This window comes from Camellia sinensis, chromosome 2 (assembly GCF_055761805.1).
Source record: "Camellia sinensis isolate YWXY chromosome 2, ASM5576180v1, whole genome shotgun sequence".
Taxonomy (NCBI): domain Eukaryota; kingdom Viridiplantae; phylum Streptophyta; class Magnoliopsida; order Ericales; family Theaceae; genus Camellia; species Camellia sinensis.
The window spans coordinates 121,046,101-121,070,492 of NC_138962.1; the positions used below are offsets into that span (position 1 = coordinate 121,046,101).

The window sequence follows — 24,392 nt, forward strand, 5'->3', positions numbered from 1 at the left end:
TGACTAAAGTAAACACTTAAACGTTGTTAAATCTAACTGTTTGTTTAACAAAAATTTTTGTACCATTTTAATGACATTTACCAATACAATTTGCACACAACTTATAATTTTACACATGGGATTAAATGGACAATTTTAATGTGAAAATAGTGATTAAATAATTAAACACATAGTTAAATCTAACTCTTTATTTAGCGAGAAGTTTGGTCTCCTTTTTAATGTCATTTAAACCAATATAATTGCATACAATTTGTAATTTTACACAATTAAACCTAAGAACGCACCATTGTTAAATATTTATATCATCTAGAAATGAATGTAAATATAATTTTTAAAACAAAAACGAGAAAATTATAACCAACAATAATAAGTGATACGTTTGGAAATGTCGTTCATGAGCCAAGGTGCTTCTTTTACATTGTTGTTAATACCATTATATTCACATTGAACTTCTTCTAAAGGTAAAGGAAAACTTGTACTTTTCAATTTGCAAACAACGATTTGTCATTCGCAAGGCCGAAGAGTAGCCAAATGAGTAGAGAGGGTTGTAACATAAAACGGGTTACTTGAGCTTGTTTCGCTTGTTAAAATTATGATTGTTCAAACTGAAAAAAATTCAATGTACAATATCTATAGGTATGCAATGTGTTACCCATTTTTGTGGCACATATTATGTATTTTTTGTGACAAATGTTACATAATCTTCTAATAGACAATTTGTGATTTAAAAATGAAGTCAAGTATTTACGTGGTAATATTACTCATTTTCCATTTAAATATTTTTGAATCACAAAAAGTATAACATTATCAAAAAAATATGTAACTTCATTTTTCAATAATAACAAATTGTTGTAACTCTACTAAAATATTACAAAAAATTTGCTACAAAAATGCATAACTTATGCATAAATAAATAAATAAATAAATAAAAGAAGAAGAACTATGAAGACATTTTTTAAGTTTCATTAAGTTTTCAAATCAAACTTCAACAAACTTATTGCTGAGCTCAACTCAACTAATTTACAGCATTACAACTAATACACCTTAATAGGGCTAACCAAGAAAATCAAAAAATAACAAATCGAACTGGTCCAAACCAAACTGGTTTGGTTTGATTTTTTTACTTCTTAGTTCAATTCTGGTTTGAAAAACTAGAAAACCAGTGTCAGTGGTTTAGTTCTAGATTTGAGTTCACAACTCTGTATTTAAATCGAACCGCACCATGTAATTTAAACCATATACCATGCACCCTAAAAGAAAGTTTGTTTGATGAGACTTTTATGTTTGGTAGGTGTTGAACAATATATTTATTTCCTAGACGTTATATTTGTTAAGTTAATGGTTGGACAATGAGCATGTTTATGTATTGAAAGTTATGCCAAATTAATGTTGAACAATATATTTGCTTAATGTTATGTTTGTTTAATTGGTTAACATTATAAGAATAGTTTGCTTGATGGGCATGCTATTATTAATTTTTAAATTTATTGGTTAAATATTTTTGAAAAGTGTCAAATGATTTTTCTTGTGAATAGATAATGAGAAACTATGATTTCAAATCGAACAAAACAATGTTTAAATGGTTTGATTCAGATTGATTCCATGACTTTAATAGTTTGATTTTGTTCCAATTTTTATAGAACCGTAGATAATTGCTCAGCCCTACACCTCAAAAGTTCTTTGAGGACCGCTTACTCTATCATTTCTCTCTCTTTCTCTATTTTTGTTTCTCTTTCTTCCTATATCCAAGGTCCTCTATATTTCATGTATGGAAGAATGGAAAAAAATAAAAATAATAAAAAATACATTATTACATCTAATTGTACCTTAACGCTTAAGAATGCAACAATATTTCATATTTATATCATCTTGAAATGAAAGTAAATTATACATATCTAAAAATTAAAAGTAAAAGTAAAAAGAATGGAAGTAACAAACATTTTGTTGTCTTCAAGGAGGAAAGTATATTAATTCTCAGAAAAGTGAAATTTTCTACAAAATTAAGTAAAGCAACATGTAGTTATGACTCTAAATGCATTCCAATTTTCTGCTTTATGGAACATATAAATCCCAAAAAATCAGCCAAACCAAGCCTTAAGTCCTATCAAATAGGGTCAACTGCATGAATCCTTCTTCTCCACTTGACTCTATTCAATGCCATTTCATTAGTCAAATCCCAAATAATCAGCCAACACCCACAAAATAATCCCACAACCTCCACCACGATGCAAAACACCAATTTTGTTGAGCATAGTCAGACTCAACAGAAGACACGGTTCCATAAGAAGTCAAGGACACCATTCGTTCTGAGCTACTATTGTTGCTCCTAATAAACAGTCTCGTAGAGTCCACTGCATCTCTCACTTCATACTAACATGATCACAAAAAACTTGACGAAACGCAACCATGCATTCAAATGGAATTGCATTCTTATTACTATATCATCATCCTCTTATTTCTTCAAATATTACTTCACTCATTGTTTGTTGTTGTCATCTTCTTCAAGTGGTTGAAAAACAATTCTTCTCTTCCAAAAAAAAAAAAAAAATTAAATAAAAAAATGAAATAACATTAGTACCCTAGAGAATGTAAAATATATGTGGTGCAATTTTGCTAGGAGGTTAAGAGTTCAGGTCTAGCCACAAGCAAGACTTTCCACTTTTCCCAAGCTATAACCTCAAATCAAACAATAACTCTCTTTGGTTACCGACCTTCCAATGATATTCCCTAAGTTTCGTTGAATACCTTGTGAAAGAATTTGTTTGTAAAATGTCAAGATAGCTTTAGAGTCATCATATAGGATGATACAAGTTTTTGTGTGTTTCTAGCCTCAATCTCTCACCAATATAGGCTTAAGAATATAGGATATATTCTCTCTATGTTAACCTCATCAAATGGGTGAAATAGTCTCTATTTATACATAAAATGGCCTGAAGGGTCAGACTAAAATCAGTTACGGTTGAGAGTGTTAAGTAGGCTTGTGTGAGTGTAGCACTTTGCGTGAACTAGAGCAAAATCCCTTGAATTTGATTGTGTGATTGATAAATCATGAAAGTGATTGTGACGAGATGAGACTCCTAAAAACCTATAAAGGTGTATATATGTTATTGTTTTATTAACATAATCATAGTTGTTATTAATTGGTAATGTACAAATAATGTGATTAAGTTGTGGCGTTACTATGGATGTGATAGATATTGTTGGTAATGGTTGAGGATCACCAGTTGTAATGATTGATAAAAGAATGTCAAAATGAGTTTTTTTTTGGTGTTATGAACTGAAATGGTAATGAAAAAGGGAAAATATTATTGGTACGATAGTAATTGATTGAGAAAGGAAGCTTTTGTGAAATAAATGTGGTTAGTTTGTGTTATGTGTAACATGTGACCATTCATGGAAAATGTTTGTAAAGCTTTTGAATTTCATGTGAAAATTGAAAACTTGTAGTAGAATGCAGTGTGAGTATATCCACCTTTGAGAAGATTACTTTGGTAAACAGGAAAATAATTTTTAAGGAAAATGAGGAATTTTTTTTAAATTTTTTTTTTTACAATACAGGGTGTGTAGTCAATCACTTAACCTTACATAGAAATGTTGTGTAATGAGCTCTATTTGGATTACTAGCTTGTAGTTGTTTACTTTATACTTGGTTGAGTAAGGGTGTAAATACGGATTACTGGTGGGTGTTTGTGTATCTAGTTCTTGATAGACTAGTATTGTTGAGGTTAGTTGAATCGAAAAATTATCTTTGTAGACCATACTTCATAGGAGTAGTCCTCATTTTTGTGAGAATTGACTAAGGGTTTCTTGTGATGAATGGGACATTATCCTCGGTGGTCGGGGTGTTGAATGCTCTGGTGTTGTTTGGGTGTTTGTATGTGGTTGGGAAGTGGTTGGCATATTTGGGTGCGAGTGGAAACTGTTGCTTGGATTCTAACATTGTGGACTTAATATTTATAAGTTGTAGAGACATTCGTGGCCTTACTTTTCTAGAGTCTTTTCCCCGAAACCCGTATGTAATGGGAAACTCTATTTTGATTGGCCATCTTCCTTTATGATAAAGTAGATGAGTCGAGATTGACTCACTAATCCTTATCTTGTTGATTTTGTTACTCAGAAGTCTTTGGGGTATTGAGATGTAGGATTGGGGATTTCAGAAATTATCCCAAGTGCGGATCTAGACTTTAGATTGAGGGTTATAGTCCCTTTTGTGATTATTTCACCCAAGTCCTGGTGTATCCTTAATTTTAGGGATAAAAATTCCTAAGGTGAGGAGGTTGTAGCACTTCGTACTTCTTGGTATAATAGAATTATATTTAACTCTTTTATTGTCATAAGTAAGAACCTTCTTAGTCCATATTTGAGCCTTGGTTGAGGTATTACCATAATGGTTGGGTGAGATTAGATCAAAAACTCCAAATTCGAATAGTTATTCCTAAGTAGTCTTCACTCTTTTATCATTTTCTCTCTCCACACTTTGAATTTTGATGTGGGTTTAGAATCATTGGTAAGCTTATTTTTGGGGCTTCGATTTAGACATAGTAACGACCCAAAACGGAGTCCAGACGAGAGAGTTATACATGTTCAAAGTTTACGTACCTGAGTTGTGGGCATAGTTCGCTCGAGCTCAAGATTGACCGCTCGAGCGGTCCATAAACCCTTCCAGCTCTGTTTTTCAAAATTGTGTGAGATACTACAAGCCTTAATTCATCGCTTGAGTGCACTTTTTACAACTCGAGCTATGTCTTGAAAGTTGAAAATTAGTACCTTTTTTTGTGACGATTTTTTTAAACTGTCGCTAAAATTTATAATTACTGACATTTTACAATTTTTAAACTATCGTTGAAAATTAACAATTGGTGATATTTTTTAATAGTATTTGATAAAAAAATTTGACAATAAATCCACCTATTAGGGCTTACACAAAAATCCCCTTCAATTTATTACATTTGTCCACAAAAAAAATTTGACGACAAGTATGTATTTAATAATAGAACATTTATTTACCTTTTGGGACAATTACAAAAGAATAAAAAAATTGTAGGGTTTGAGTTTTGTAACAAAAAAAATATTGAGTTTTTAATCCGTAATTTTTTTATTTATTTTCAATCTAAATTATTCGCTTATTTTTGTTAAGTAAAACCAATGGAAAAATATTATTTTAGTAATTAAACTCAATGCAAGTATATGTGGGAGCAAAAATAAAGAGTTTCATTTTGAGCAGGAAACATACAAAATTCGAGCAAGATACACTCTGGCAATCAAAATAGCAGGACTAGAGGTCTAAGACAAGAAGTGTCCAAGGGACTAGGACTAAAAGTCCAGGTCCAGACATGCAAATCTAGGTCTAGAGGTCTAGGACCAAAAGAATCCAGGGACTAGGTCCAAGTCCAAACATACAGGTCTAGGATCAGAGGACTAGAGGAGACCAAGGGACCAAGACTACAGGTCCAAGTCTAGACATGCGGGTCCAAAGCCAGAGGTATGGGGCCAAAAATGTCCAAGACTAGAAGTGTCCAAGAGATCAGGACTAAAGGTCTAGGTCCAGACATGCAAATCCAGGACCAATGGACCAGGTCTAGAGGTCTAGGACCAAAAGAATCCAGAGGACCAGAAGAGTCTAGGGGACCAGGTCCAGGTCCAAACATGCAGGTTTAGGATCAAAGGACCAAAAGAGACCAAGAGACCATGACTAGATATCCAGGCCCACACATGCGGGTCTAGAACCAGAGGTGTAGGACTAGAAGACCAAGTCTAGAGGTCTAGGGGTCCAAGCCAAAAGGCCAAGTCTAGAAGGCATGGCCATCAAGGGTAGACTTGGTCAAAGCTTGGTCCTTACTTTAAAGGCCAACCACTCATAGAAATCCACGATATTGGAACATGATCCCACAAAAAGTGGGCTGAACGTAAGGAGTGGTAGGGGAAGTGGAATCAACTCCAACAACGACTTTAGAGGCTATATAAAGCCATACCAAGTGAGAAAAAATATAGACAAATAATTAACACCACTTTAGGTTGCTCTTATTCTTATATTTACTTACTCCATAACTTCCAAGTTTACTAACTTAAGCATCGGAGAGTCCCTTGGCTACCCACCAGCCGGGTTCTTCATATTTTTTTAAGTGTTTCAAGTTCCACCGTGTTCACACCAAAGTGCCGCTGCAGCAAAGGTGGTTCAATTTTTACCCACCACAGTGTACATAGAATGTCAAAAATACTATTTTTATTGAATTTAATGACTAAAATACCCTTATTCTTTTTTTATTTATTGATTTTACGTAGTAAAAATAGGCAAATGTTTTAGATTGAAAACAAATCTAAAGTATAAGGTTTAAATTGACAAAATTAAAAACTCATGATTTATTTTGTTACATGGCTCAAACCTTAATTTTATTTTTATTTTTTTTTTGTTTTTTTGACAAACGCAATAAATCAAATACGTTATGATTATCGGATCAACTTAATTTTTTTATTGTGAATGCTATACACGAAAGATCATACAAAATAAATTGTTTAAATTATCGAAATGGGACCTATAATAAGCTCCATGGATCCAGACAACACCCTCTGTGAATTAGAGAGAAGCTCAATTTGACAAAAATTGACCCTAACATCCCGAATAGGAATTGACCCTAACCTTTTGTGAGAGTGGCCAATTAGTTGGATTTTGTTTGTTGTTTGTTGTTTGCTTTTTGTTTTTGTTTTTGTTTTTTTGTTTTTGTTGGTTTTTTTTATTTTATTTTTAGTAATTTGTTTTTTAATTTTTCAAAATGTTTTAGGCTTTTGAGTTATACTATAGCGATTCTGGTTTTAACCCGACCCTTTTGTATCTTGGACTCAGGTTTCGTGGTTTTGTAGTGTTGTTCATGTCTTTTTCCCCTCATTCTTCCTTGAGTTTGGTTATTGGATTGTAATGGTTGCGTTTGAAACAAGTTGGTTGCTTGGTTTTTAAACTTTGGTTGCCTAGAATTTTACTCCTTCGCTAGAGCTGCACTTTTTGCGCTCGAGTGGGATTTGTGAACTCTCAGTACTTTTGTAGGTCTGCAAAACTATTGGCAGAGTATATTTTACGCTTGAGCGGTGCTTCTGCACTCAAGCGGTCTCAACTGGAGCGGCTTTTCTTGCGCTCGAATGTTGGTCTGTTGTCTGCTAAATTACTGAGAGTGTGCATTCTGCGCTCAAGCGTCACTTTTTGCACTTGAGTAGAATAACTTTTTGTGTCTTACGCTCAAGCGTCACTTCTTATGCTCAAGCGGACTGTGCGTATATCAGTTCGTAGCAGCACCTTTCTACCTCACTTTTCACATATTTTTCTCTTAAAACATAGATCTAGAGCCCCTCTCTCTAGAACACACTCTCTCTCTACATTTTCATCTAGATCCGTTGGTTTCTCTACCCTTATGTCTTTAGGAAAGAGGTAGAGTGTCTCAAGAGTTTCGCTTTGGTCCAAACAAAACTTGGTTTTGGCATCTTTGAAGTTTCTTCCTTGCTTTGCTCGTCTTCTAAACTTGAGGTAGGGACTTTCTACATACTCTTTTATGAGTTTTAACTTAGTTATTTGTTGATGTGTCTTTAATATTGAAATTTTGGATAATTTTGAACAAACCTAGGGTTTTGGTTTAAAATAAAAAAGAGGGGTTTTCAAATATATGTATTAAAAATGGTTATGGGAGTGGGTGTGAGGTTGTGTTGTGAGAAATTTGTTGATTTTGACACCCGAGGTGAATTTTGAAAGAAAAGAGAGTTTTGCCCTAAAATATCTCAAATAGTTATTTTGTATAAATAAATGAAATTGGTATTGGGAATATGAAATTGGATGAATGTTTATATAAATGGTGGAGTTGGATACGTATTACCTTTCGCCTATGAAAATTTGGATAATTTATTTGTCTTGGAGATTGTATATCTGTTTAGAAATATTTATTTTGGTCTATCGGTGGAGGATAGCTATGATTGTTGTAGAAATTGCATGAAGATTAGATGAATTGAAACTAATCTCCTATTCGTTGTCATTGAATATGACTATGTCTTTAATACATTGTAAATGTATGATGTTTGGGAGAAGAAAGGGAATGTACTCCATGTTTGGGAGAAGAAATGGGATGGACTCTAATGAATTAAGTTGGCATGTGTGTCCAGGGTGAAAGTCCTGAAAACCGCGCGTATGCATTGGTGCCGCTTCCCGCAGATAAAATATCTATAAAATGCACTACAAGAAAATACACTTTTGGCGACTAAAAAATTAGTTGCCAAAAATATTGATTTTAGTCGCCGAAACACATTGCCGACTAAATAATTTGGTCGCTGGCTTTGTCGGGGATACATAGTCGCCGAAGGAATTAGCGACTAAAATACATTTAGTCACCATAAGTAGTACAAAACACCGACTAACCTTTTAATAGGCAAAACTAATAGGTATTGGCGACGAAAAGAGCCTTAGTCGCTGATAAGTGACATTAGCGACTAAAATGTTAGTCGCCCAAACGGTTCATTAATTCCTTTAACTCAGATATTTAGCTACTAAAAGCTTTTGTCGCCAAAAGTGAAATATCTTCGGCGACGACATTTTTAGTCGCCAATTGTGCAACTTTCAACTACTACATGTTTAGTCGGCCATAGTTATTTTATTATGTTTTGGCGACTAAAACGTTGGTCGCCAATAATATGTTGGATTTTACCTACTAAACAATTTAGTCGGTCATAATTGTTTTATTATGTTTTGGAGTTATTTGGCTACTAAATATTTAGTCGCCAAAAGTCTTTGATTTTTAGCTACTACACATTTAGTCGCCATAACTGTTTTTAAGTTGCTTTGGCTACTAAAGTTTTAGTCGCTAAAAGTCGTTTGTGTTTTAGCTACTAAACATTTAGTCGCCATAACTGTTTTTAATTCGTTTTGGCCACTAAATATTTAGTCGCCAAAAGATTTATTTCTTTTTAGCTACCAATTGATTTGTCACCAAAAGCATCATTTTATATTATTGTTTTGTTCGTTTCATTTTACTAAATTTCGTCCGAACTTGTATGTATCTAGTGCAACCTGTACGTATACAACCTATATATATTTTCATCTATTCCGTAATGCATGTTTCACTTAGAACCACAAAACAAAAATGAACACCTGCTATATATATTCCAACTAAAATAATAATGTAAACTTATGTACGAACCAACCATAAATATTTCAATTATAAATAATGTCATACATTCCAAATACGTTACCAAAATAATGTCCTCTATACACAACATTTTTACTATATACTATGCATTGTAATGACCATTTGACAAGGTACAAATTACTATGGTAATATGTACCACGACAAAAGGTAATCTATATTAATTAATACTAGAGCCATTAATACAAGCTCCAAAAATACTATGTACCCCACTATAAATTATATGTACGATGCATCCAAATTCCACGGTTCATTGATGCTATACCACCAGAGCAATTAATCAAGCTCCAAAAATAGTTTGTACCCCGCCAAAAATTATATGTTCACAGTCCACATAAAAAGTGTAGGACGACAAAAAACTTCCCAACTTTGCATAAGTGTGAATTATCTTCCGGGCAAAAAAATAGAAGATCCACATGTCAATGCCAAAAGCCATCTACACAACAAAAATTACACCCATTAGTTCCATTGTAAACAAAAAGTTATAGCCATCCACAAAACACAAATTGCAAGCATGTCAATTGTAATTGCAATTGTATGTAAATATTGTTTGAATTTAGGAATTTCAATATAGTTTCTTTACACGTTAAGTTGTATTGAAAGTGCAAAGAAATTTCCAAGTAAACCCCAAGTCAAGTTTAGTCTAATGTGTAAACATATATATATATTATTCATAACTGTACATATATAGAGATGCTTATAGAACATATATATATTTGTAAGCATTAATATATAAGCTTTAATATATTTGTATAAGCTTTATGTGTTTTTCACGCCAACTCCCAACGTGCACGTGCTAATTACGTCCCGTCTATCCCCACAGGTCCTCTTTGACATGAGGAAGCTACCCGTGCCATCAATATAGTGCTTCGGGGCTTGCTCTCAATTTTTGGCCCTCGAAGGCCTTTTTTCAGCTAAGTTTATGGCGTTTTCACGCCAAATCCCAACGTACACGTGCTAATTACATCCCGTTTGTCCCCACAAGTCCTATTTGACACGAGGAAGCTACCCATGCCATCCCGGAAGTGGTTCGGGGGCTGCTCTCAATTTTCGGCACTCGAAGGCCTTTTTTCGGCTAAGTTTATGACGTTTTTCATGCCAACTCCCAACGTACAAGTGCTAATTACGTCCCATCTATCCGCACAGGTCCTATGCGACACGGGAAAGCTACCCGTGCCATCCCCGCAGTGGTTTGGGGGCTGCTCTCAATTTTTGGCCCTTGAAGGCCTTTTTCAGCCAAGTTCATGGCGTATTTCACGCCAACGCCCAATGTACACGTGCTAATTACGTCCCCTCTATCCCCACAGGTCCTATTTGATATGGTGAAGCTACCCGTGCCATCCTTACAGTGGTTCAGGGGCTGCTCTCAATTTTCGGCCCTCGAAGGCTTTTTTTCGGCTAAGTTCATGGCGCATTTCACGCCAACGCCCAACGTACACGCGCTAATTACGTCCCATCTGTCCCCACGGGTCTTATTTCACACAAGGAAGCTACCCGTGCCATCCCTGCAGTGGTTCGGGGGTTGCTTTCAATTTTCAGCCCTTGAAGGCCTTTTTTCGGCTATGTTTATGGCGTTTTTATATGAGCCAATCCACCACCTGGTTAGCATGTGGGAGAACACTTTTAATTGATTTTAGCCTGAACACAGGTGCATCTACAATTGTACAGATGGATGGAAGTGTAGGCAACAAGGTGAGGATTCATGGATTTTTCTCCCTTACTTTAATGAAATTTGGTTGTTTATTCCTATGGCTATATTGTAACCGATTTCCTTGATTTCATTCTCTAGTCTGAACATACTTCTTATGAGTCAATAAGCTCTTGGAAAACAACCAAGAACCAAATAATTGTATGATAAGGTGATTAGAATGCATGGCACACTTAGAAGACAGCTTATGATTAGGAAAATGTGGACGTTTTAAGGATCAAAACTTTGTTTGCATCAGCTCCTGTAACTAGGCCAAATCAGGTTGATAATCTGTTGTGGCCAGCCTCAACCACAAGTGTTCATCCAACCAGGTTGCATCAGGTTGCATCAGCTCATGTAAGTAGGCCAAATCAGGTTGAAAATGTGGAGCTTTGTTCATCAAATTAGTGTTGGTTTTATTTTTATAGATTTATAATTAAGAAACTTAATATCACATATTCATTCTTCATAGTTAGAGTTTTGAAATCAAAACTCCTTTGTATTAGTTATATTGTACTAAATCAAAATTCATTCTACTTTCTCTTGGTTTCTTCAATTACTCTTAAATTTAAAATGACATTCAATTGGACTTGGTTACCTTATGGAAATCAGATTACGGTCCTTTTTGTAATGTATCAAAACACCAAGTTGGCTGCTGCAATGTCTACTCACATTATGCCTCAAAACCTATTCGAAGCACATCACGAAAAAATATTTACATACCAACTTTAGAAAACAATTTTATGCCAATATGATCCATATTTTTTGTAGATTTGTAGTAGCTTGTTAAGAAAATTCTGTTTACCGAATAGTAGGATGACCATCTGAACCTTGCAAGAGGGTTGTGAGCCGTGACACCACGTCGTTCAGATGATTGAGTTGTACACCTTGTGCCTCCCGTGCTTTTTTTTCTTCATCGACTTGTTTGATCAGCTGCTCTCTTTCCCTCGTAATTTCCTCCTGATCTCTTTGCCGCTCCTCTTTCTCCTTCAATAGCTCCTCCCGATCTCTTTGCCGCTCCTCTTTCTCCTTCAATAGCTCCTCCCGATCTCTTTGACGCTCCTCTTTTTCCTTCAACAACTCCTCATGATCACTTTGATGTTGCTCACGAAGAACCTTCAGTTCCGGTCTCATTGACTCCATATGTTTATCACGTGCTCGTGCCGCACTAGAAGCTGTGGAAGAGGGTTGTGGGCCTACCCCACATCCACGCAAGTATTTTTTTTTTTCCCCAAGCACTTGCCTTGATATTTCTTCGTGGGTCAATGGCAACCCCGCATCGGTGGCTGTTAGTTGTAGGTTCACCATATCATCCTGTAATGGCAAGAAAACAATAAAGTCAAGATGGGAGAAGGAATTTAAAACAACTTTATTAATTGATATGCATCACACTTGGTTTCAATATTCAATACTCACATGTAGCTCACCACATTTGGGGTCAATCCAATCTCCCGTCTTCTTGGACTTGTGTGTTTTCTTATAAAATTCGAGAAAATCTATATCTCCATCCTCATTTGCCTGTTACGTATGGAAAAATTCCATTGACGAATTAGTACATGGTAATATTCAAAATGAAGAAGAATCAATCATCCATTACATTACTAAATTAACTTCTCACCATAAGCGACATTGCTATAGGAAATGATCGCGATCCACTTGTATGATTATAGGGTAGCATACCCCTATTTGCTTTACCAGCCGTAGAGCATTTCTAAAAAAATATGAAAAAAAAAAACCATGCTTTACTTAGTTTTAGTGAAGAAGTTTTACATATATTATTGAAGAAGTTTTACATATTAACACATAAATTAATTTCAATAATGGGGTTTCTAATTAATTTGTTACCAAGTGAGATTCGTCTTTCCAAGCAACATCAATCAGGTATTTCCAGTCCTCCAAGCTCACTCCACTAGGTGGATGAATATAGGGGTCATCAACACCCTTTTCCTCAAGTTCGAGGAACTTTTGCTTTAGATTGTACCTCCAATCCTTGTATGGCAAATATGCCTTCCTATCGAGGATCTGTTGAGCTTGTTCATCATTATCAAAATCATCGCCGATAACAAACTTGTCCTACAAACATAGTAAGAGAATTAGTAGAACAATTAATTTAACCAATTACAAATTACATAATAAAGACATTATGGCAAGATGAATCTCATACTAGCACCGCTTGGACGACCACATCTTTCGTACTTTGATCAATTTTTATCCATGACTTCACACTCTGAAGAGGGCACAACTGTCTAATTTGAAGGCCCAACTCATTCGTCGCTGGGGTGGCATTCCCTCCTGTGATTGCGTTTAACACCCGATTGACATAGACGTGTAATTTCTCTCCTTTTTTCCTAGCAATTTTTTTCTGCACGCCTTTGCCTAATGTACGTCCCCGAACACGAGTTGACCTCGTTTTCCTTGGTACAAAAAGGGGAAGGTAGTCAACATTACAAACAAAACAAAACCAAATTTTTTTTAAACAACTAAATAGTATGCTCTTACCCACTCCACATGGTTGCGTCTCCTCCACCACAGTTTGTGTATCATCTGGTGGTTGCGTCTCATCAGAGAACGTCATCGGGGTGCCAATCTCCTGTGCACATGCTTCAGATGTTGATAGCACGTTGCCACTTGTTGCTCTCTTACGTCGCCCTGTCTTGATTCCCGAAACCATTGTACCTACATTACGTAACAAACGTACATGAGTAATAAACATCGCATACATTAGCAGTGTAACTGCTGCAATAATGACACAACAATGTCTACTCAATTATAAATTGCTCGTTAATCAATGGTAACTAATAAACTAAGAGAACATGATGATGATGATACAAAAACAAACTTCTCAATTGTCCATTGTTCATTTAATATACTCATTACCCCAACAAATTTTGGAATTATTATTAACAACAAAATTTGTAATAAATTGTTGTGGCCTGCAATAACAAACCATTGATAAGAACAACTCAAGGACAACATCAGTTTGTTTGTATGGCATTACTCTTTTCATTAGTATCCATAATTCTTACCTTAGGAATTTATTCAGGGCCCTAGTACTATGAATTCTGATGACTAGTCAGAAACTTTTGCTGCTATGTGTAATTCAGCCATGTAGAAGCTAGTATTCTCCAATGGAATCTGAAGAACCAACAGATCAATTGAAAGGAATGGACTGGAACAGTATTGGTGATTCCATCCATAATGAGCCCAGTGCAGGGCCTGTTACTAAGGAATGGCTTCCAAGAAAGGTTAGGCAAATCCCAGATTGTTATTTTCTTCCTCGGAGATCATTACCCACTGCAATTGCCTTTTACGGGGCATGGATTGTTGCTGGAGTTGGTGCAAGGATGCTGGCAGAAATCTGGATAAACAAGAAGGTCAAAGGTATGCCCTTCATTAGCCTAAGGATGTGTTTGGATTTTGGATTTGGGAAGGGATTTGTGGAGGGAAAGGTAATGTGGAGAGAAGCATTAATGAACTAACTGTAATATAGCCAATAATGAACATTACCCTTCCCATCTTTAGAACAAGGATCCCGAAATTCTCTGTCAGCCCTCCATTGTGCTCTTCTTCAATAATTCATTATACAATTTAAAAGTTCCCAACTGAGCTAACAATTATACAATATTCTGATTTAAACATCATGGTAATCCAAAATTGAAAGGTTTGTTGACATATTGAAGACAGCCTGTAGTAAGGAAATAACGTAGTTAATGCCTAACAACTTACCCAGGTGAAATGCTTCCCACAGCCAAAACTACTACAGAAATGCTCCTAATCAAGTATGGCACAAAGAAGCCCCAATCCTATGTGACAATTACATGTGGATAAGAATGTTAGTAGATGTGAAAATGCCTCAATTTCCTTCCATTCCCTTTACAAAAAAAATAAAATAAAATGTATTAGTCTGACAGCCTAACCATAATACACATTAGTGCAAAACAAATATCTTTATTCATTACCCACTCTCTGTAGAACATTAAAGACATTAGAATCATTACTCACATTAAAACATATCAAAAGTCACTGAAGCAGCCATCTCATAAGAATGGAATGAAAGAAGCTTCTATGAGCATAATCCACAGCTACAATTGTACTTCTTTTATCCTTTGTTCCTTGAAACTTACAGAAAATAAACAATAGAAAGGTTAAAAAAATAGAAATTCAAAACTCTACATAATATGAATTTGTAATTAAACAGTTAAACTGAATTAAACAGATGTACATTATTGAATTAAACAATAAAGTTTTGAATTAAAAGCTGTCTACATCACTGAATTAAACAGTTAAACTACATATTTTGATACCAAGTACATTAACTAATAAAGTTTTCAAAGCAGTAAACAGATGTACATTATTTATGTACATTTATGCATAGATTTGTAAAACCATAGCAAGAGAATCAATGGGAATAGGAAAGGAGTCAAGAGGTGAAGTAGAAGCATGTGTTGGGAAGAAAAATGAGACTGAGGGACATGAGAATACTGTAGATTAACCTGTGTGGGAGGATAAGCGGTAGGGTAGTATGAGGAAAGCACATAAGTAGGCTGAGAAGTAAGCCTGTGAGGACCAGTGGTGAGGTGGCTGAGATGCAGGACAAGGCTGAACTGATGTGGACAAATACTGTGGAGGGAAAACAGTAGTGGTAAGTGAAGAAGTAGGCTGATAGGAAGAGGATATCAAGGTAGGGGAGGGAGACCAAAAGAAGGACTGTAGAGATGACAGATGAGGGGTGGAAAGAGAAGTAATAGAAGAAAAGGGAAAAGTAGACTCTTGAAACCCAACATGCCTAAATAAGACAATTTTACCAATAAGAAGGTTGAGGCATCTATAGCCTTTGACAGAGGGGAGGTAATTGAGAAAAACACAAGGCTCAGATTTAGGGGCTAATTTATGGGATGAGTAAGGCCTAAGCCAAGGGTACCATACAAAGTAGTATTTTGAAAGCAAAATGTAACAGCCAAACAGCAACACACAGCACGTTACAGAGACAGAGCAGCACACAGCAGCGAACTGTCAAACTCAGCAAACAGAAACAGAGCAGCTGTGCAAATCTGCACAGATTGTGGGAAAAACAGCCACACAGCACAGCTGTCCGAATGGAAAATTTGAACTAAGTATGAATTTTATTTTCAATTTGCTCTAACAGTTCATAGAGATCGTAGAGGAAATTAAAAGTACAAGGTTCAAATTACATGAAATTCAAGAGTAGGCATGAAATTCAAATTACAATTTCATCAATATTCTTAATTGCCCCCGTGACATCAACAAAACAACCCGAACAAAGAAACAAATTGAGTTAAAACTCTAGGTCCGTATCTGTATCAAAATCACTTTCTATCTCATCTTCATCGTCATCACCCGAGATTGTTAGTTCATCATCGTCATCGCAGATGAGCGCATCATCCATAACACCTTCCGGTTGTACACGTTTATTGGACTGAGAAACTTCCATTGAAATAATTTGCGGTTCAATGTCATCCCGACGTAAAACAACAACATCATCAATAGGCTCAGTTGGTATAACAGTACTATTTTCATCATCTTGCAACACTTCATCAAATTCTAGCACATCCAGCTCTGGCACATCCCAAATTCGTCGATGTTGAAACTTTTCTACGACTCGCCAATTCGGCCCTAACTTTGTATCAGGAACATAGAAAACTTGTTGAACTTGGCTTGGGAACACAAACGAATCATCTTTATATCATCGACTTCTTATGTCAACAGTTGTCACATGTGGTTCGACGCGCAAAGTTCGACTACTACCGGTGTTATACCATTCACATTGGAACAAAACAACCCGATGTCCAAACAAATATGTCAGTTCCCACACTTTACAAAGGTAGCCGTAGAACTTTATCAATTGGCCTTCGTGGTCGCCTTCCACTACCAACCCACTATTTTGACATTTACGACGGTTATCACGGTCGATAGTATGGAATCGGACGCCATTACAAATGCATCCCGAATATGTATTCACTAAGGCATTAGGTCCATTGGCTAATGACCATATCTCATCAGTTGCTTCGGGTGAGTTTTCATTTCGCAATTGGTTCATCTATACAAGAAAGTATGTCATGTCAATTCAAACTTAGAATAATTCAACGTTATCTCCACACTTAACAGTAACACGTTACATAATCTTACGCGATGTTTGAACCATTTAGGGAATTCTTTGCATTGTCGCGTTGCAATGTTGCATGAACTTCCATATTTTTGTTACAACACGAGCTTGTGTTCCCTAGTTAATACGATGTAAGTCATAAGTAATTGGAATAATGAAGATTTTAAAAAATAAAAACCATGTAGAAAAGGTATGTTGCATATATGATGAAGAAGCATACTCTAGATATTCGTCCACTTCCAAACTATTGTGTAGGACAAACCAATGAGCCAATTCGCGGTCAGCTACGGACACATCAATTGCCCTTGGGAGTTGACCAAAAGGACGAAGATTTTGAGTGAAAATCGCCAACCCCGGGCCATTGTCACCCCCATCGTAGTTCCTTTCTTCCCGGTTAAACACCGTTTCAACTCCACGCAAATACATTGAACAAAACATCGTACACTCTTTCGATATGTAGGCCTCCGCAATGGATCCTTCTGGACGAGCTTTATTGTCCACAAATCCTTTAAGCAGACCGAGCATCCTACATGTAAACATCGCCGTGATCGTCAGTATGTTCATATTGAACTATAATTACAAAAAAAAAAAGTTCTGACTTGTTATACCTCTCAATAGGATACATCCATCAATATTGAACAGGACCTCCAAGCCTAGCCTCGTAAGGCAAATGAATTGCCAAGTGGACCATGACATCGAAAAAAGCAGGAGGAAAAATCTTTTCAAGCTTACAAAGTATAAGTACGATTTGTTCTTGTAATTTCTCCAAATCAGTCACCCTCAATGTCTTTGAGCACAACTGTTTGAAAAAAGTTCCAAACTCAAACAACGTGGTCCCAATCTCGGTAGGAAGGTATCCTCGCATCCCAATAGGAAGAAGTCGTTGTAGAAGGACATGACGGTCATGACTCTTGAGGCCAACTAACTTACCACCTTTCGCCGTGACACAATTGGATACATTTGCCGCATAGCCATCAGGATACTTAACTGATTGCAAGAAATCATAAAACCCTATTCATTCTGCCGGGGACAATGTGTACAATGCCGGAGGCTTCTGGAAAGAGCCATTTGCATGCCTTATCAAGTGTAACTCCTTTCATATTCGCATGTCCTCCAGATCCAAACGTGCTTTGTCGGTGTCCTTGTTCTTGCCATCAATGCTCAATAGTGTCCCAAGCAGATTGTCACATATATTCTTCTCTATGTGCATAACATTAAGGTTATGTCGAAGCTTAAGTGTTTTCCAATAGGTTAGGTCGAACAAAATGCTTCTTTTTGTCCAGTTCGGAGTTGGATTTTCAATCCGTTGTCTTTTTTGGTTGGTTGGATGCTTTCCATACGGCCTGTACGTCCCCAAATTAATTTGCTGCAATATTTGTTCTCCCGATAACTCCACAGGTTTGGGCCGATTCTCAATTTCACCGTTGAATAGCTTACTTCTACGCCAATTATAGTTCTCAGGTAAGTACCGTCGAACACCTATATACCCAATCTTACTTCGTAAACTCTAAGATGATGCATCGATGTTACAATTAGGGCAGGCCAGGTAACCTTTTGTACTCCAACCAGACAAGGAACCATATGCAGGGAAATCGTTGATGGTCCACATGACTGCTACATGCATTGTAAATATTTGGCCGTTTGAGGCATCATATGTTTGCACACCATGCTCCCACAGATTAGTTAACTCTTCTACTAATGGTTGCAAGTAAACATCGATGTCCCTTCCAGGTGCGGATCGTCCGGGAATAAGCAATGACATCATGACAAATGGATCTTTCATACACTTCCATGGGGATAGATTGTAAGGCATTAAGATTACGGGCCACGTGCTGTACGATGTACTCATATGTCCGAATGGATTGAAACCATCCGTGGCAAGCCCTAGCCGTACATTCCGAGGATCCGCAAAGAACGTAGGATGTAGCCTATCAAAGTCCTTCCATGCCTCACCATCAGCTGGATGTCGCAATTCTCCATCATCCAGTCGTTTATCCTTGTGCCATCTCATATATGCAGCTGTTTTTTTCGACATGTACAATCTCTTCAATCTCGGTGTCAAAGGAAAGTACCTCAAAATTTTGTGTGGAATTTTTTTACCCGTCTTGTCATTCAACTTGTATCTAGACTCCGTACATGTAAGGCAATTCTCCAATGCGGCGTTGTCCTTCTAAAATAAAGTACAATCATTCTTGCATGCATGAATGACCTCATATCCCAAACCCAACTCACGTAAGAACTTTTTCGCTTCATAAAGGGTCCATGGAACATTTTCATCACACTTTGGTAGAATGTCTTTGAAAACTTGCATAACCATATCGAAAGATTTGTTGCTCCATTTATTGTACACCTTCATGTGAAGCATCTTAATTAGGAAGGACAAGATGGAGAACTTTTGACACTGTGGATATACTTGACGTTGAGCATCATCAAACAACTTCATGAACTTCAACAAATTGTGCCTCTCCGAACAAGTACGTTCTTCATCGATATGATCATCCATGAGACCACTCATGTAAATCTCTTGTAACATGGTTGGAAGTTCATCTACATTTTCGTGATTGGTTGTCATTCCAGCTTGGTTGGTTTGAGTATCATCGATTCGCATAGTAGGATGAGCATGAAACATGGGAACACGTTCCCCGTGGTGGACCCAAGTTCGATAAGAACATGCGATTCCTCTTCGAATCAAGTGCAACCGTACAACATGTCGAGGTAATTTCGTGCCGTTCAAGCAATCAACACAAGGACAACGGATTTCATCCTGCGGCCCTAAATTCTTCGTAGCAAACTCAATAAATGACTGAACACCTTGTACATACTCTTTACTTTTTAGCCCATCCGTTATCATCATCCAACTCTTGTCCATTATTGGAACAATAGACATGAAGCGAAGATGAACCTGTGAATGGACGACAACTTGGAAAAATATTCTGTAATGGAAGAGAGCTTAAGTAAGTTTAGGGGTTCAATTAGCATTGTTTTTTAAAATGAACAAAATAGTAATAACAGATCGGGATGTTTTGCCAATTTGTCAATTGCATATAGTTGGCTAATTTCACTACTAACTTGGCATGTATTCACACGCAAATGTGACATACATTCACAATTCTATGTGAAGTCATCTTAGAGGGAGAGAAATAATCCTAACCAAATTTAATAAAATCGGTGAGATTAAAAAGTATTATAATATAATTTTCATAATACTTAAATTGTCTCTAAGGACAAAAGCTAAATTTCCATCATCCAAACAAAATGACAAAGCTTATAAGAAATCATTAATCTTTTTCAAATTTTCTTCTCACTCTAGCTTCTTGGATTAGTATTTGTATCTTTATTCTATTCCTACTAAATCAAGCTTTAAATCCTAAATATAGATATATCTATATGAAAAACGATTTATAAACAAAAAATTTATATAGAAACTAGATCCACAATAATCTATCAATGACATTTATAAAATTATGAAAATAATTATGGATATTTTGATTGAAAATAAAATGATTACAAGAAGTTACATCATTATGAATATTTTTATTTAATTTTATAAAAACATTGTTTATATATCATTATTCTAAGTACATAAACTAGAAGTTCAAAACACACATGATGCACATGTAGAAATGGAGATCCTTGTAACTATCATCTAACAAAAAAGAAAATTGAAAAAAATTAAAAATGGCCACTGTCACTCTCTTGTAAAAAGAAGGATTGAACCCTTGATACATTTAGATAGGAACATCAACAATGGCCACTGTCACTCTCTTGTTGTTATACAATGGGTTTATTTATTATTGCATAGCTCATATTCTCAATTTAGATTACCACAAAAAAATTACAACAACAGAAACAAACAACAAATTTCATCAATCTCAGAAACACTTTGTCTGTAACTTTTAAAACTCTTTCTCACATATTTTCAAAACATTTTCACTTTCATTTTGATATTAAACAATATCTCAAGAACTAGAGTTTAACATTTTTCACTCTAATTTTGACACTAAACAATAGCACAGGAGCACTCAAGAACTAGAGATAGCCCAAGCCTATTGAGGGCCTAGACAAATGAAATGTAGTTAGAATATGGTTTGGTGCCTTACATTGGCCATTGCCATTCTATTATTGTCCCCATTCTACAGTAAGATAGTGCAACTTCTTGTGCAACTTAGTTGTCAAGTTAGGTGCTTTCAAAATCAACGGTATGGTTGAAAGGGTACAGCTATCCTAGGAGATCAGAGAGATTATTTTTCATCTGTTTTCAATGAATTATGCGTGAAAGGTCGACCATGTTCTTTAATCATCATATTGAGCAGATTATCCTCTATTGTTTCTATGGAGTTCCAAAGGTTTGCAGTAGAAAGATGTGAGAGTATTTAGGCTATTGATTAATCACACTTTGTAATCCTAATTTCTTATGTGGTGGCCACAGATTTCTCAACTAAGGCTGACTTTTAAAGAAATTATTTTCAACTATAGAAATCAACGACAGTGTAAACCTCAAGTTTTTCGTACAGTTTGGGATGTTAATCACAGTTTGTAATCCTAATTTCTTATGTGGTGGCCACAGATTTCTCAACTGAGGCTGACTTTTAAAGAAATTATTTTCAACTATAGAAATCAACCTCAGTGTAAACCTCAAGCTTTTGCAAGAAAAGAGGGGTAAAAACTTATGAATATATAAGTGATGTTGATAAGATACTTAAGTGTGACAAATAACGGCAACACAATGGAAATATCATCGTACAGTCAATATGGCATGAGTTCCACATAGTATACACTACAAAATTCCCAAACATTAACGCTAACACAATGTAAACATTTGAAACAATGCTACTACAGCAAATGCAAAGCACCATTGATGATTCAGAAGAGATACAAAAAATTCAAAGCTACTTTACCAGGTTAAATAAAACATGTTGGATATATCACAATTTGTAAACAATTGGGGAATTGGAATTTGTCTTATAACTTAAGCATGATATAAGAAGTACCTTCAAGTTAATCCATGCATATGGCAATCCAGTGGGGGTATGAAAAGCAGGTAGAAAGTGCCGCCCTAAATCTTCAGCCAGGATAAGAAGTTGATTCTTATAATTTCTTTGGACCAACCTGTTTGTAGAATCAATTACAAGAATATGAGCAGAAACAAGTCCTCCAAGAACTCTTATGTTGCAGTACACAACAGTGAAAACACCATTAAACACAATCTGATACTTCAAATGCAACTTGATTTAGCACTCCCTGCTAAAGAATAAAACAAAAGAAAAAGAAAAAGCAACATTGCTCAAGCTTTATTTCATTAGCAAACTGAGGCCACATTAAATGAAACTTTGAGTCAAACAACTTCACTAAATCCTAAATGAAAAAAATTAAAATACCTCAAAAAGATTTATCCTCGCATCAACATCAAAAGTTAGATTTTGCAAAAAGCCAAAGAACAGCCCTTTCAAATTCTGTGTTGTTCCCCATGATAACAAGGCTGAGAAACAGAAACAGCATTAACATAATACTCTGTTACAAATACTTTAGTGGCATAATCAGTAATAATATGGAAATGAAATGAAATAAAAAGATATTTGGTGACAGCATAAGAAGGGCATATAAGATAAAAAATACAACTACATCGATTTTTAAGAACGTTGTCTCTAAAAAAAAGTATATCATACCTGGATAGTGATTCTACAAGTGTGAGGGCAGATCCATGATACTCTTGTGGCAAATGTTCGAGCTAAAATTTGAAACAGTAGGTATTTTAAATTATCCATTTAAAGTTGAACACTGCAAAAGATTCCAAAAATAAATAATTACCTTCAAATTTCCCAGCTCAACAAGGGAGTCGGTGAATATTTTGGCTAGAGGCTTTAGTTCATCATGGTACAGAACCAATAGACCACAACTTCATGATATTCATCAAATATAAATAATATATCATATAGTGGGAAGTAGAACTGACTGGAAAAGCATAAGTCATATAGTTGTCATAAGCATGGTAAAACCTGAAAGGGAAAAAAAACAGAGGCACATTGGGAACATTTTCGCAGAAACAGAGGCACATTTAAACAATACAAAAAGAATCCAAAATCAACAATCCAAATCCACAATCCAAAATCCAAATGGACAATCCGCAATTTCAACCACACCCATTCACGAAATCAGGAAAAGCCCTAAAAATTTGTGTACGAAATAAATGGAAAATGAAAGGACGAAAAATGTCAAACCCTAAAATTAATCGTGAGAGAAGGGGATGGGAGAGACATCGACAAACAGATAGAACCAGATCGACAGAGAGGGAAAGAGACGACAGAAACATACCTGCGATGGTGATGATCGCTGATTTGCAGTGGTGGTGGTGGCGAGCGCCGGTGGCCTGCAATGGTGATGATCGCCGGTGGTGAGCGACGGGTTTGGTAGGGACGGGTTTGGTATGTTGATGTCGGTGTGTGAAACAGAAGAGAACAAAAAACTCTGTGTGTAATATATATGTACTGGGCGCGAAAATTACTTATTTTCCCTCTAAAAAAATTTCGAACATTTCGCGACTAAAAGATTATTTGTCGCCAAAAACCTTAACGGCGACAAACAATTGGTCGCCTAAAGATGCCTCTTTGGCTACTAAATTAAAAAAATTGTCGGCAATATTGAATAAACAACGACTAACCCAGATTTGGTCGCAAAAAGTAATCACCAAAATGCCCATTTTTAGGCGACAAAAGTTTTTAGTCGCCAAATGATACTATACAGCGACAAAATTAAATGTTAGTAGCCTAAATTGGTAGCAAACAGCGACGAAAGGAAAATTTGGTCGCCAATTATACTATATTGCGACTAAAATACTTTAGTAACTAAAAAGGTTCAATCAATGCCAACTAAAGCTGTTTTTAGTCGCTCAATGTGGTGTTTTTGGCAACTAAAAATGGTTTGGTCGCCAATTTTAACCGCCAATCATGCATTTTCTTGTAGTGATAGTAAAATGGAAGTATTTGTATAATGACTGCGTTGATTAGAGACCCACTGAGTTGTACCCTCAGTTTGGTTGTCTGAATGAAATGGTGAATGGCTTATGAATTGAGATATGAAGCTTGACATGGCATGGTTTTATGAAAAAGTTATAAATGATTTTATCATAGGTATTGGATATGCATATCATACTTATATCTTTGTTAAAACTCATATATTGTGTTAGATTGTTCCTACTGGACTTTGCCTCATCATATTTGGGAAAAAATCATTTTCAAGTACCGGTGATATGCCTCCACCAAGACAGTAGCTTGGAGGGATTTGGAGCAAAGGCTTCTCTTTTTTGTGTATTATGTTATTATTTTGATTCAAGCCAAGAGCTTTATATGTATTGGATTTATATCTGCTTTTGTTGTAACCATGCATGATCTTGGAAAGATGTAAGCTT

At 35.9% G+C, this 24,392-nt stretch overlaps 1 protein-coding gene and 1 long non-coding RNA gene across 2 annotated transcripts; both read right to left on the reverse strand.

The window, feature by feature from the left end:
• Positions 1–17,615: 17,615 nt before the first annotated feature.
• On the reverse strand, positions 17,616–19,856 carry LOC145818993 (uncharacterized). The gene is made up of 3 exons (XM_082912967.1): positions 19,302–19,856; positions 18,539–19,157; positions 17,616–17,974 (listed from the first exon to the last, which is right to left on the reverse strand). The coding sequence occupies exons 1-3, from the start codon at positions 19,854–19,856 to the stop codon at positions 17,616–17,618; spliced, it is 1,533 nt and encodes a 510-aa protein (XP_082769093.1).
• Positions 19,857–21,960: 2,104 nt separating this feature from the next.
• On the reverse strand, positions 21,961–22,889 carry LOC114280375 (uncharacterized). Its single transcript, XR_014360443.1, has 4 exons — positions 22,796–22,889; positions 22,654–22,715; positions 22,366–22,466; positions 21,961–22,228 (listed from the first exon to the last, which is right to left on the reverse strand). It is a non-coding gene; the product is annotated as an uncharacterized LOC114280375 (long non-coding RNA).
• Positions 22,890–24,392: the final 1,503 nt, after the last annotated feature.

Bases quoted from the DNA above. Each gene is read 5' to 3' on its own strand.
- LOC145818993 (XM_082912967.1), bottom strand. From the start codon at position 19,856: ATGGACAAGAGTTGGATGATGATAACGGATGGGCTAAAAAGTAAAGAG. The intron at 19,158-19,301 runs GTTATGCAAGTT...ACTTTATTTTAG, and splicing joins GCAACAAATCTTTCGATATG to AAGGACAACGCCGCATTGGA. The intron at 17,975-18,538 runs GTTACCTGGCCT...TCTTGCAATCAG, and splicing joins GTCTGGTTGGAGTACAAAAG to TTAAGTATCCTGATGGCTAT.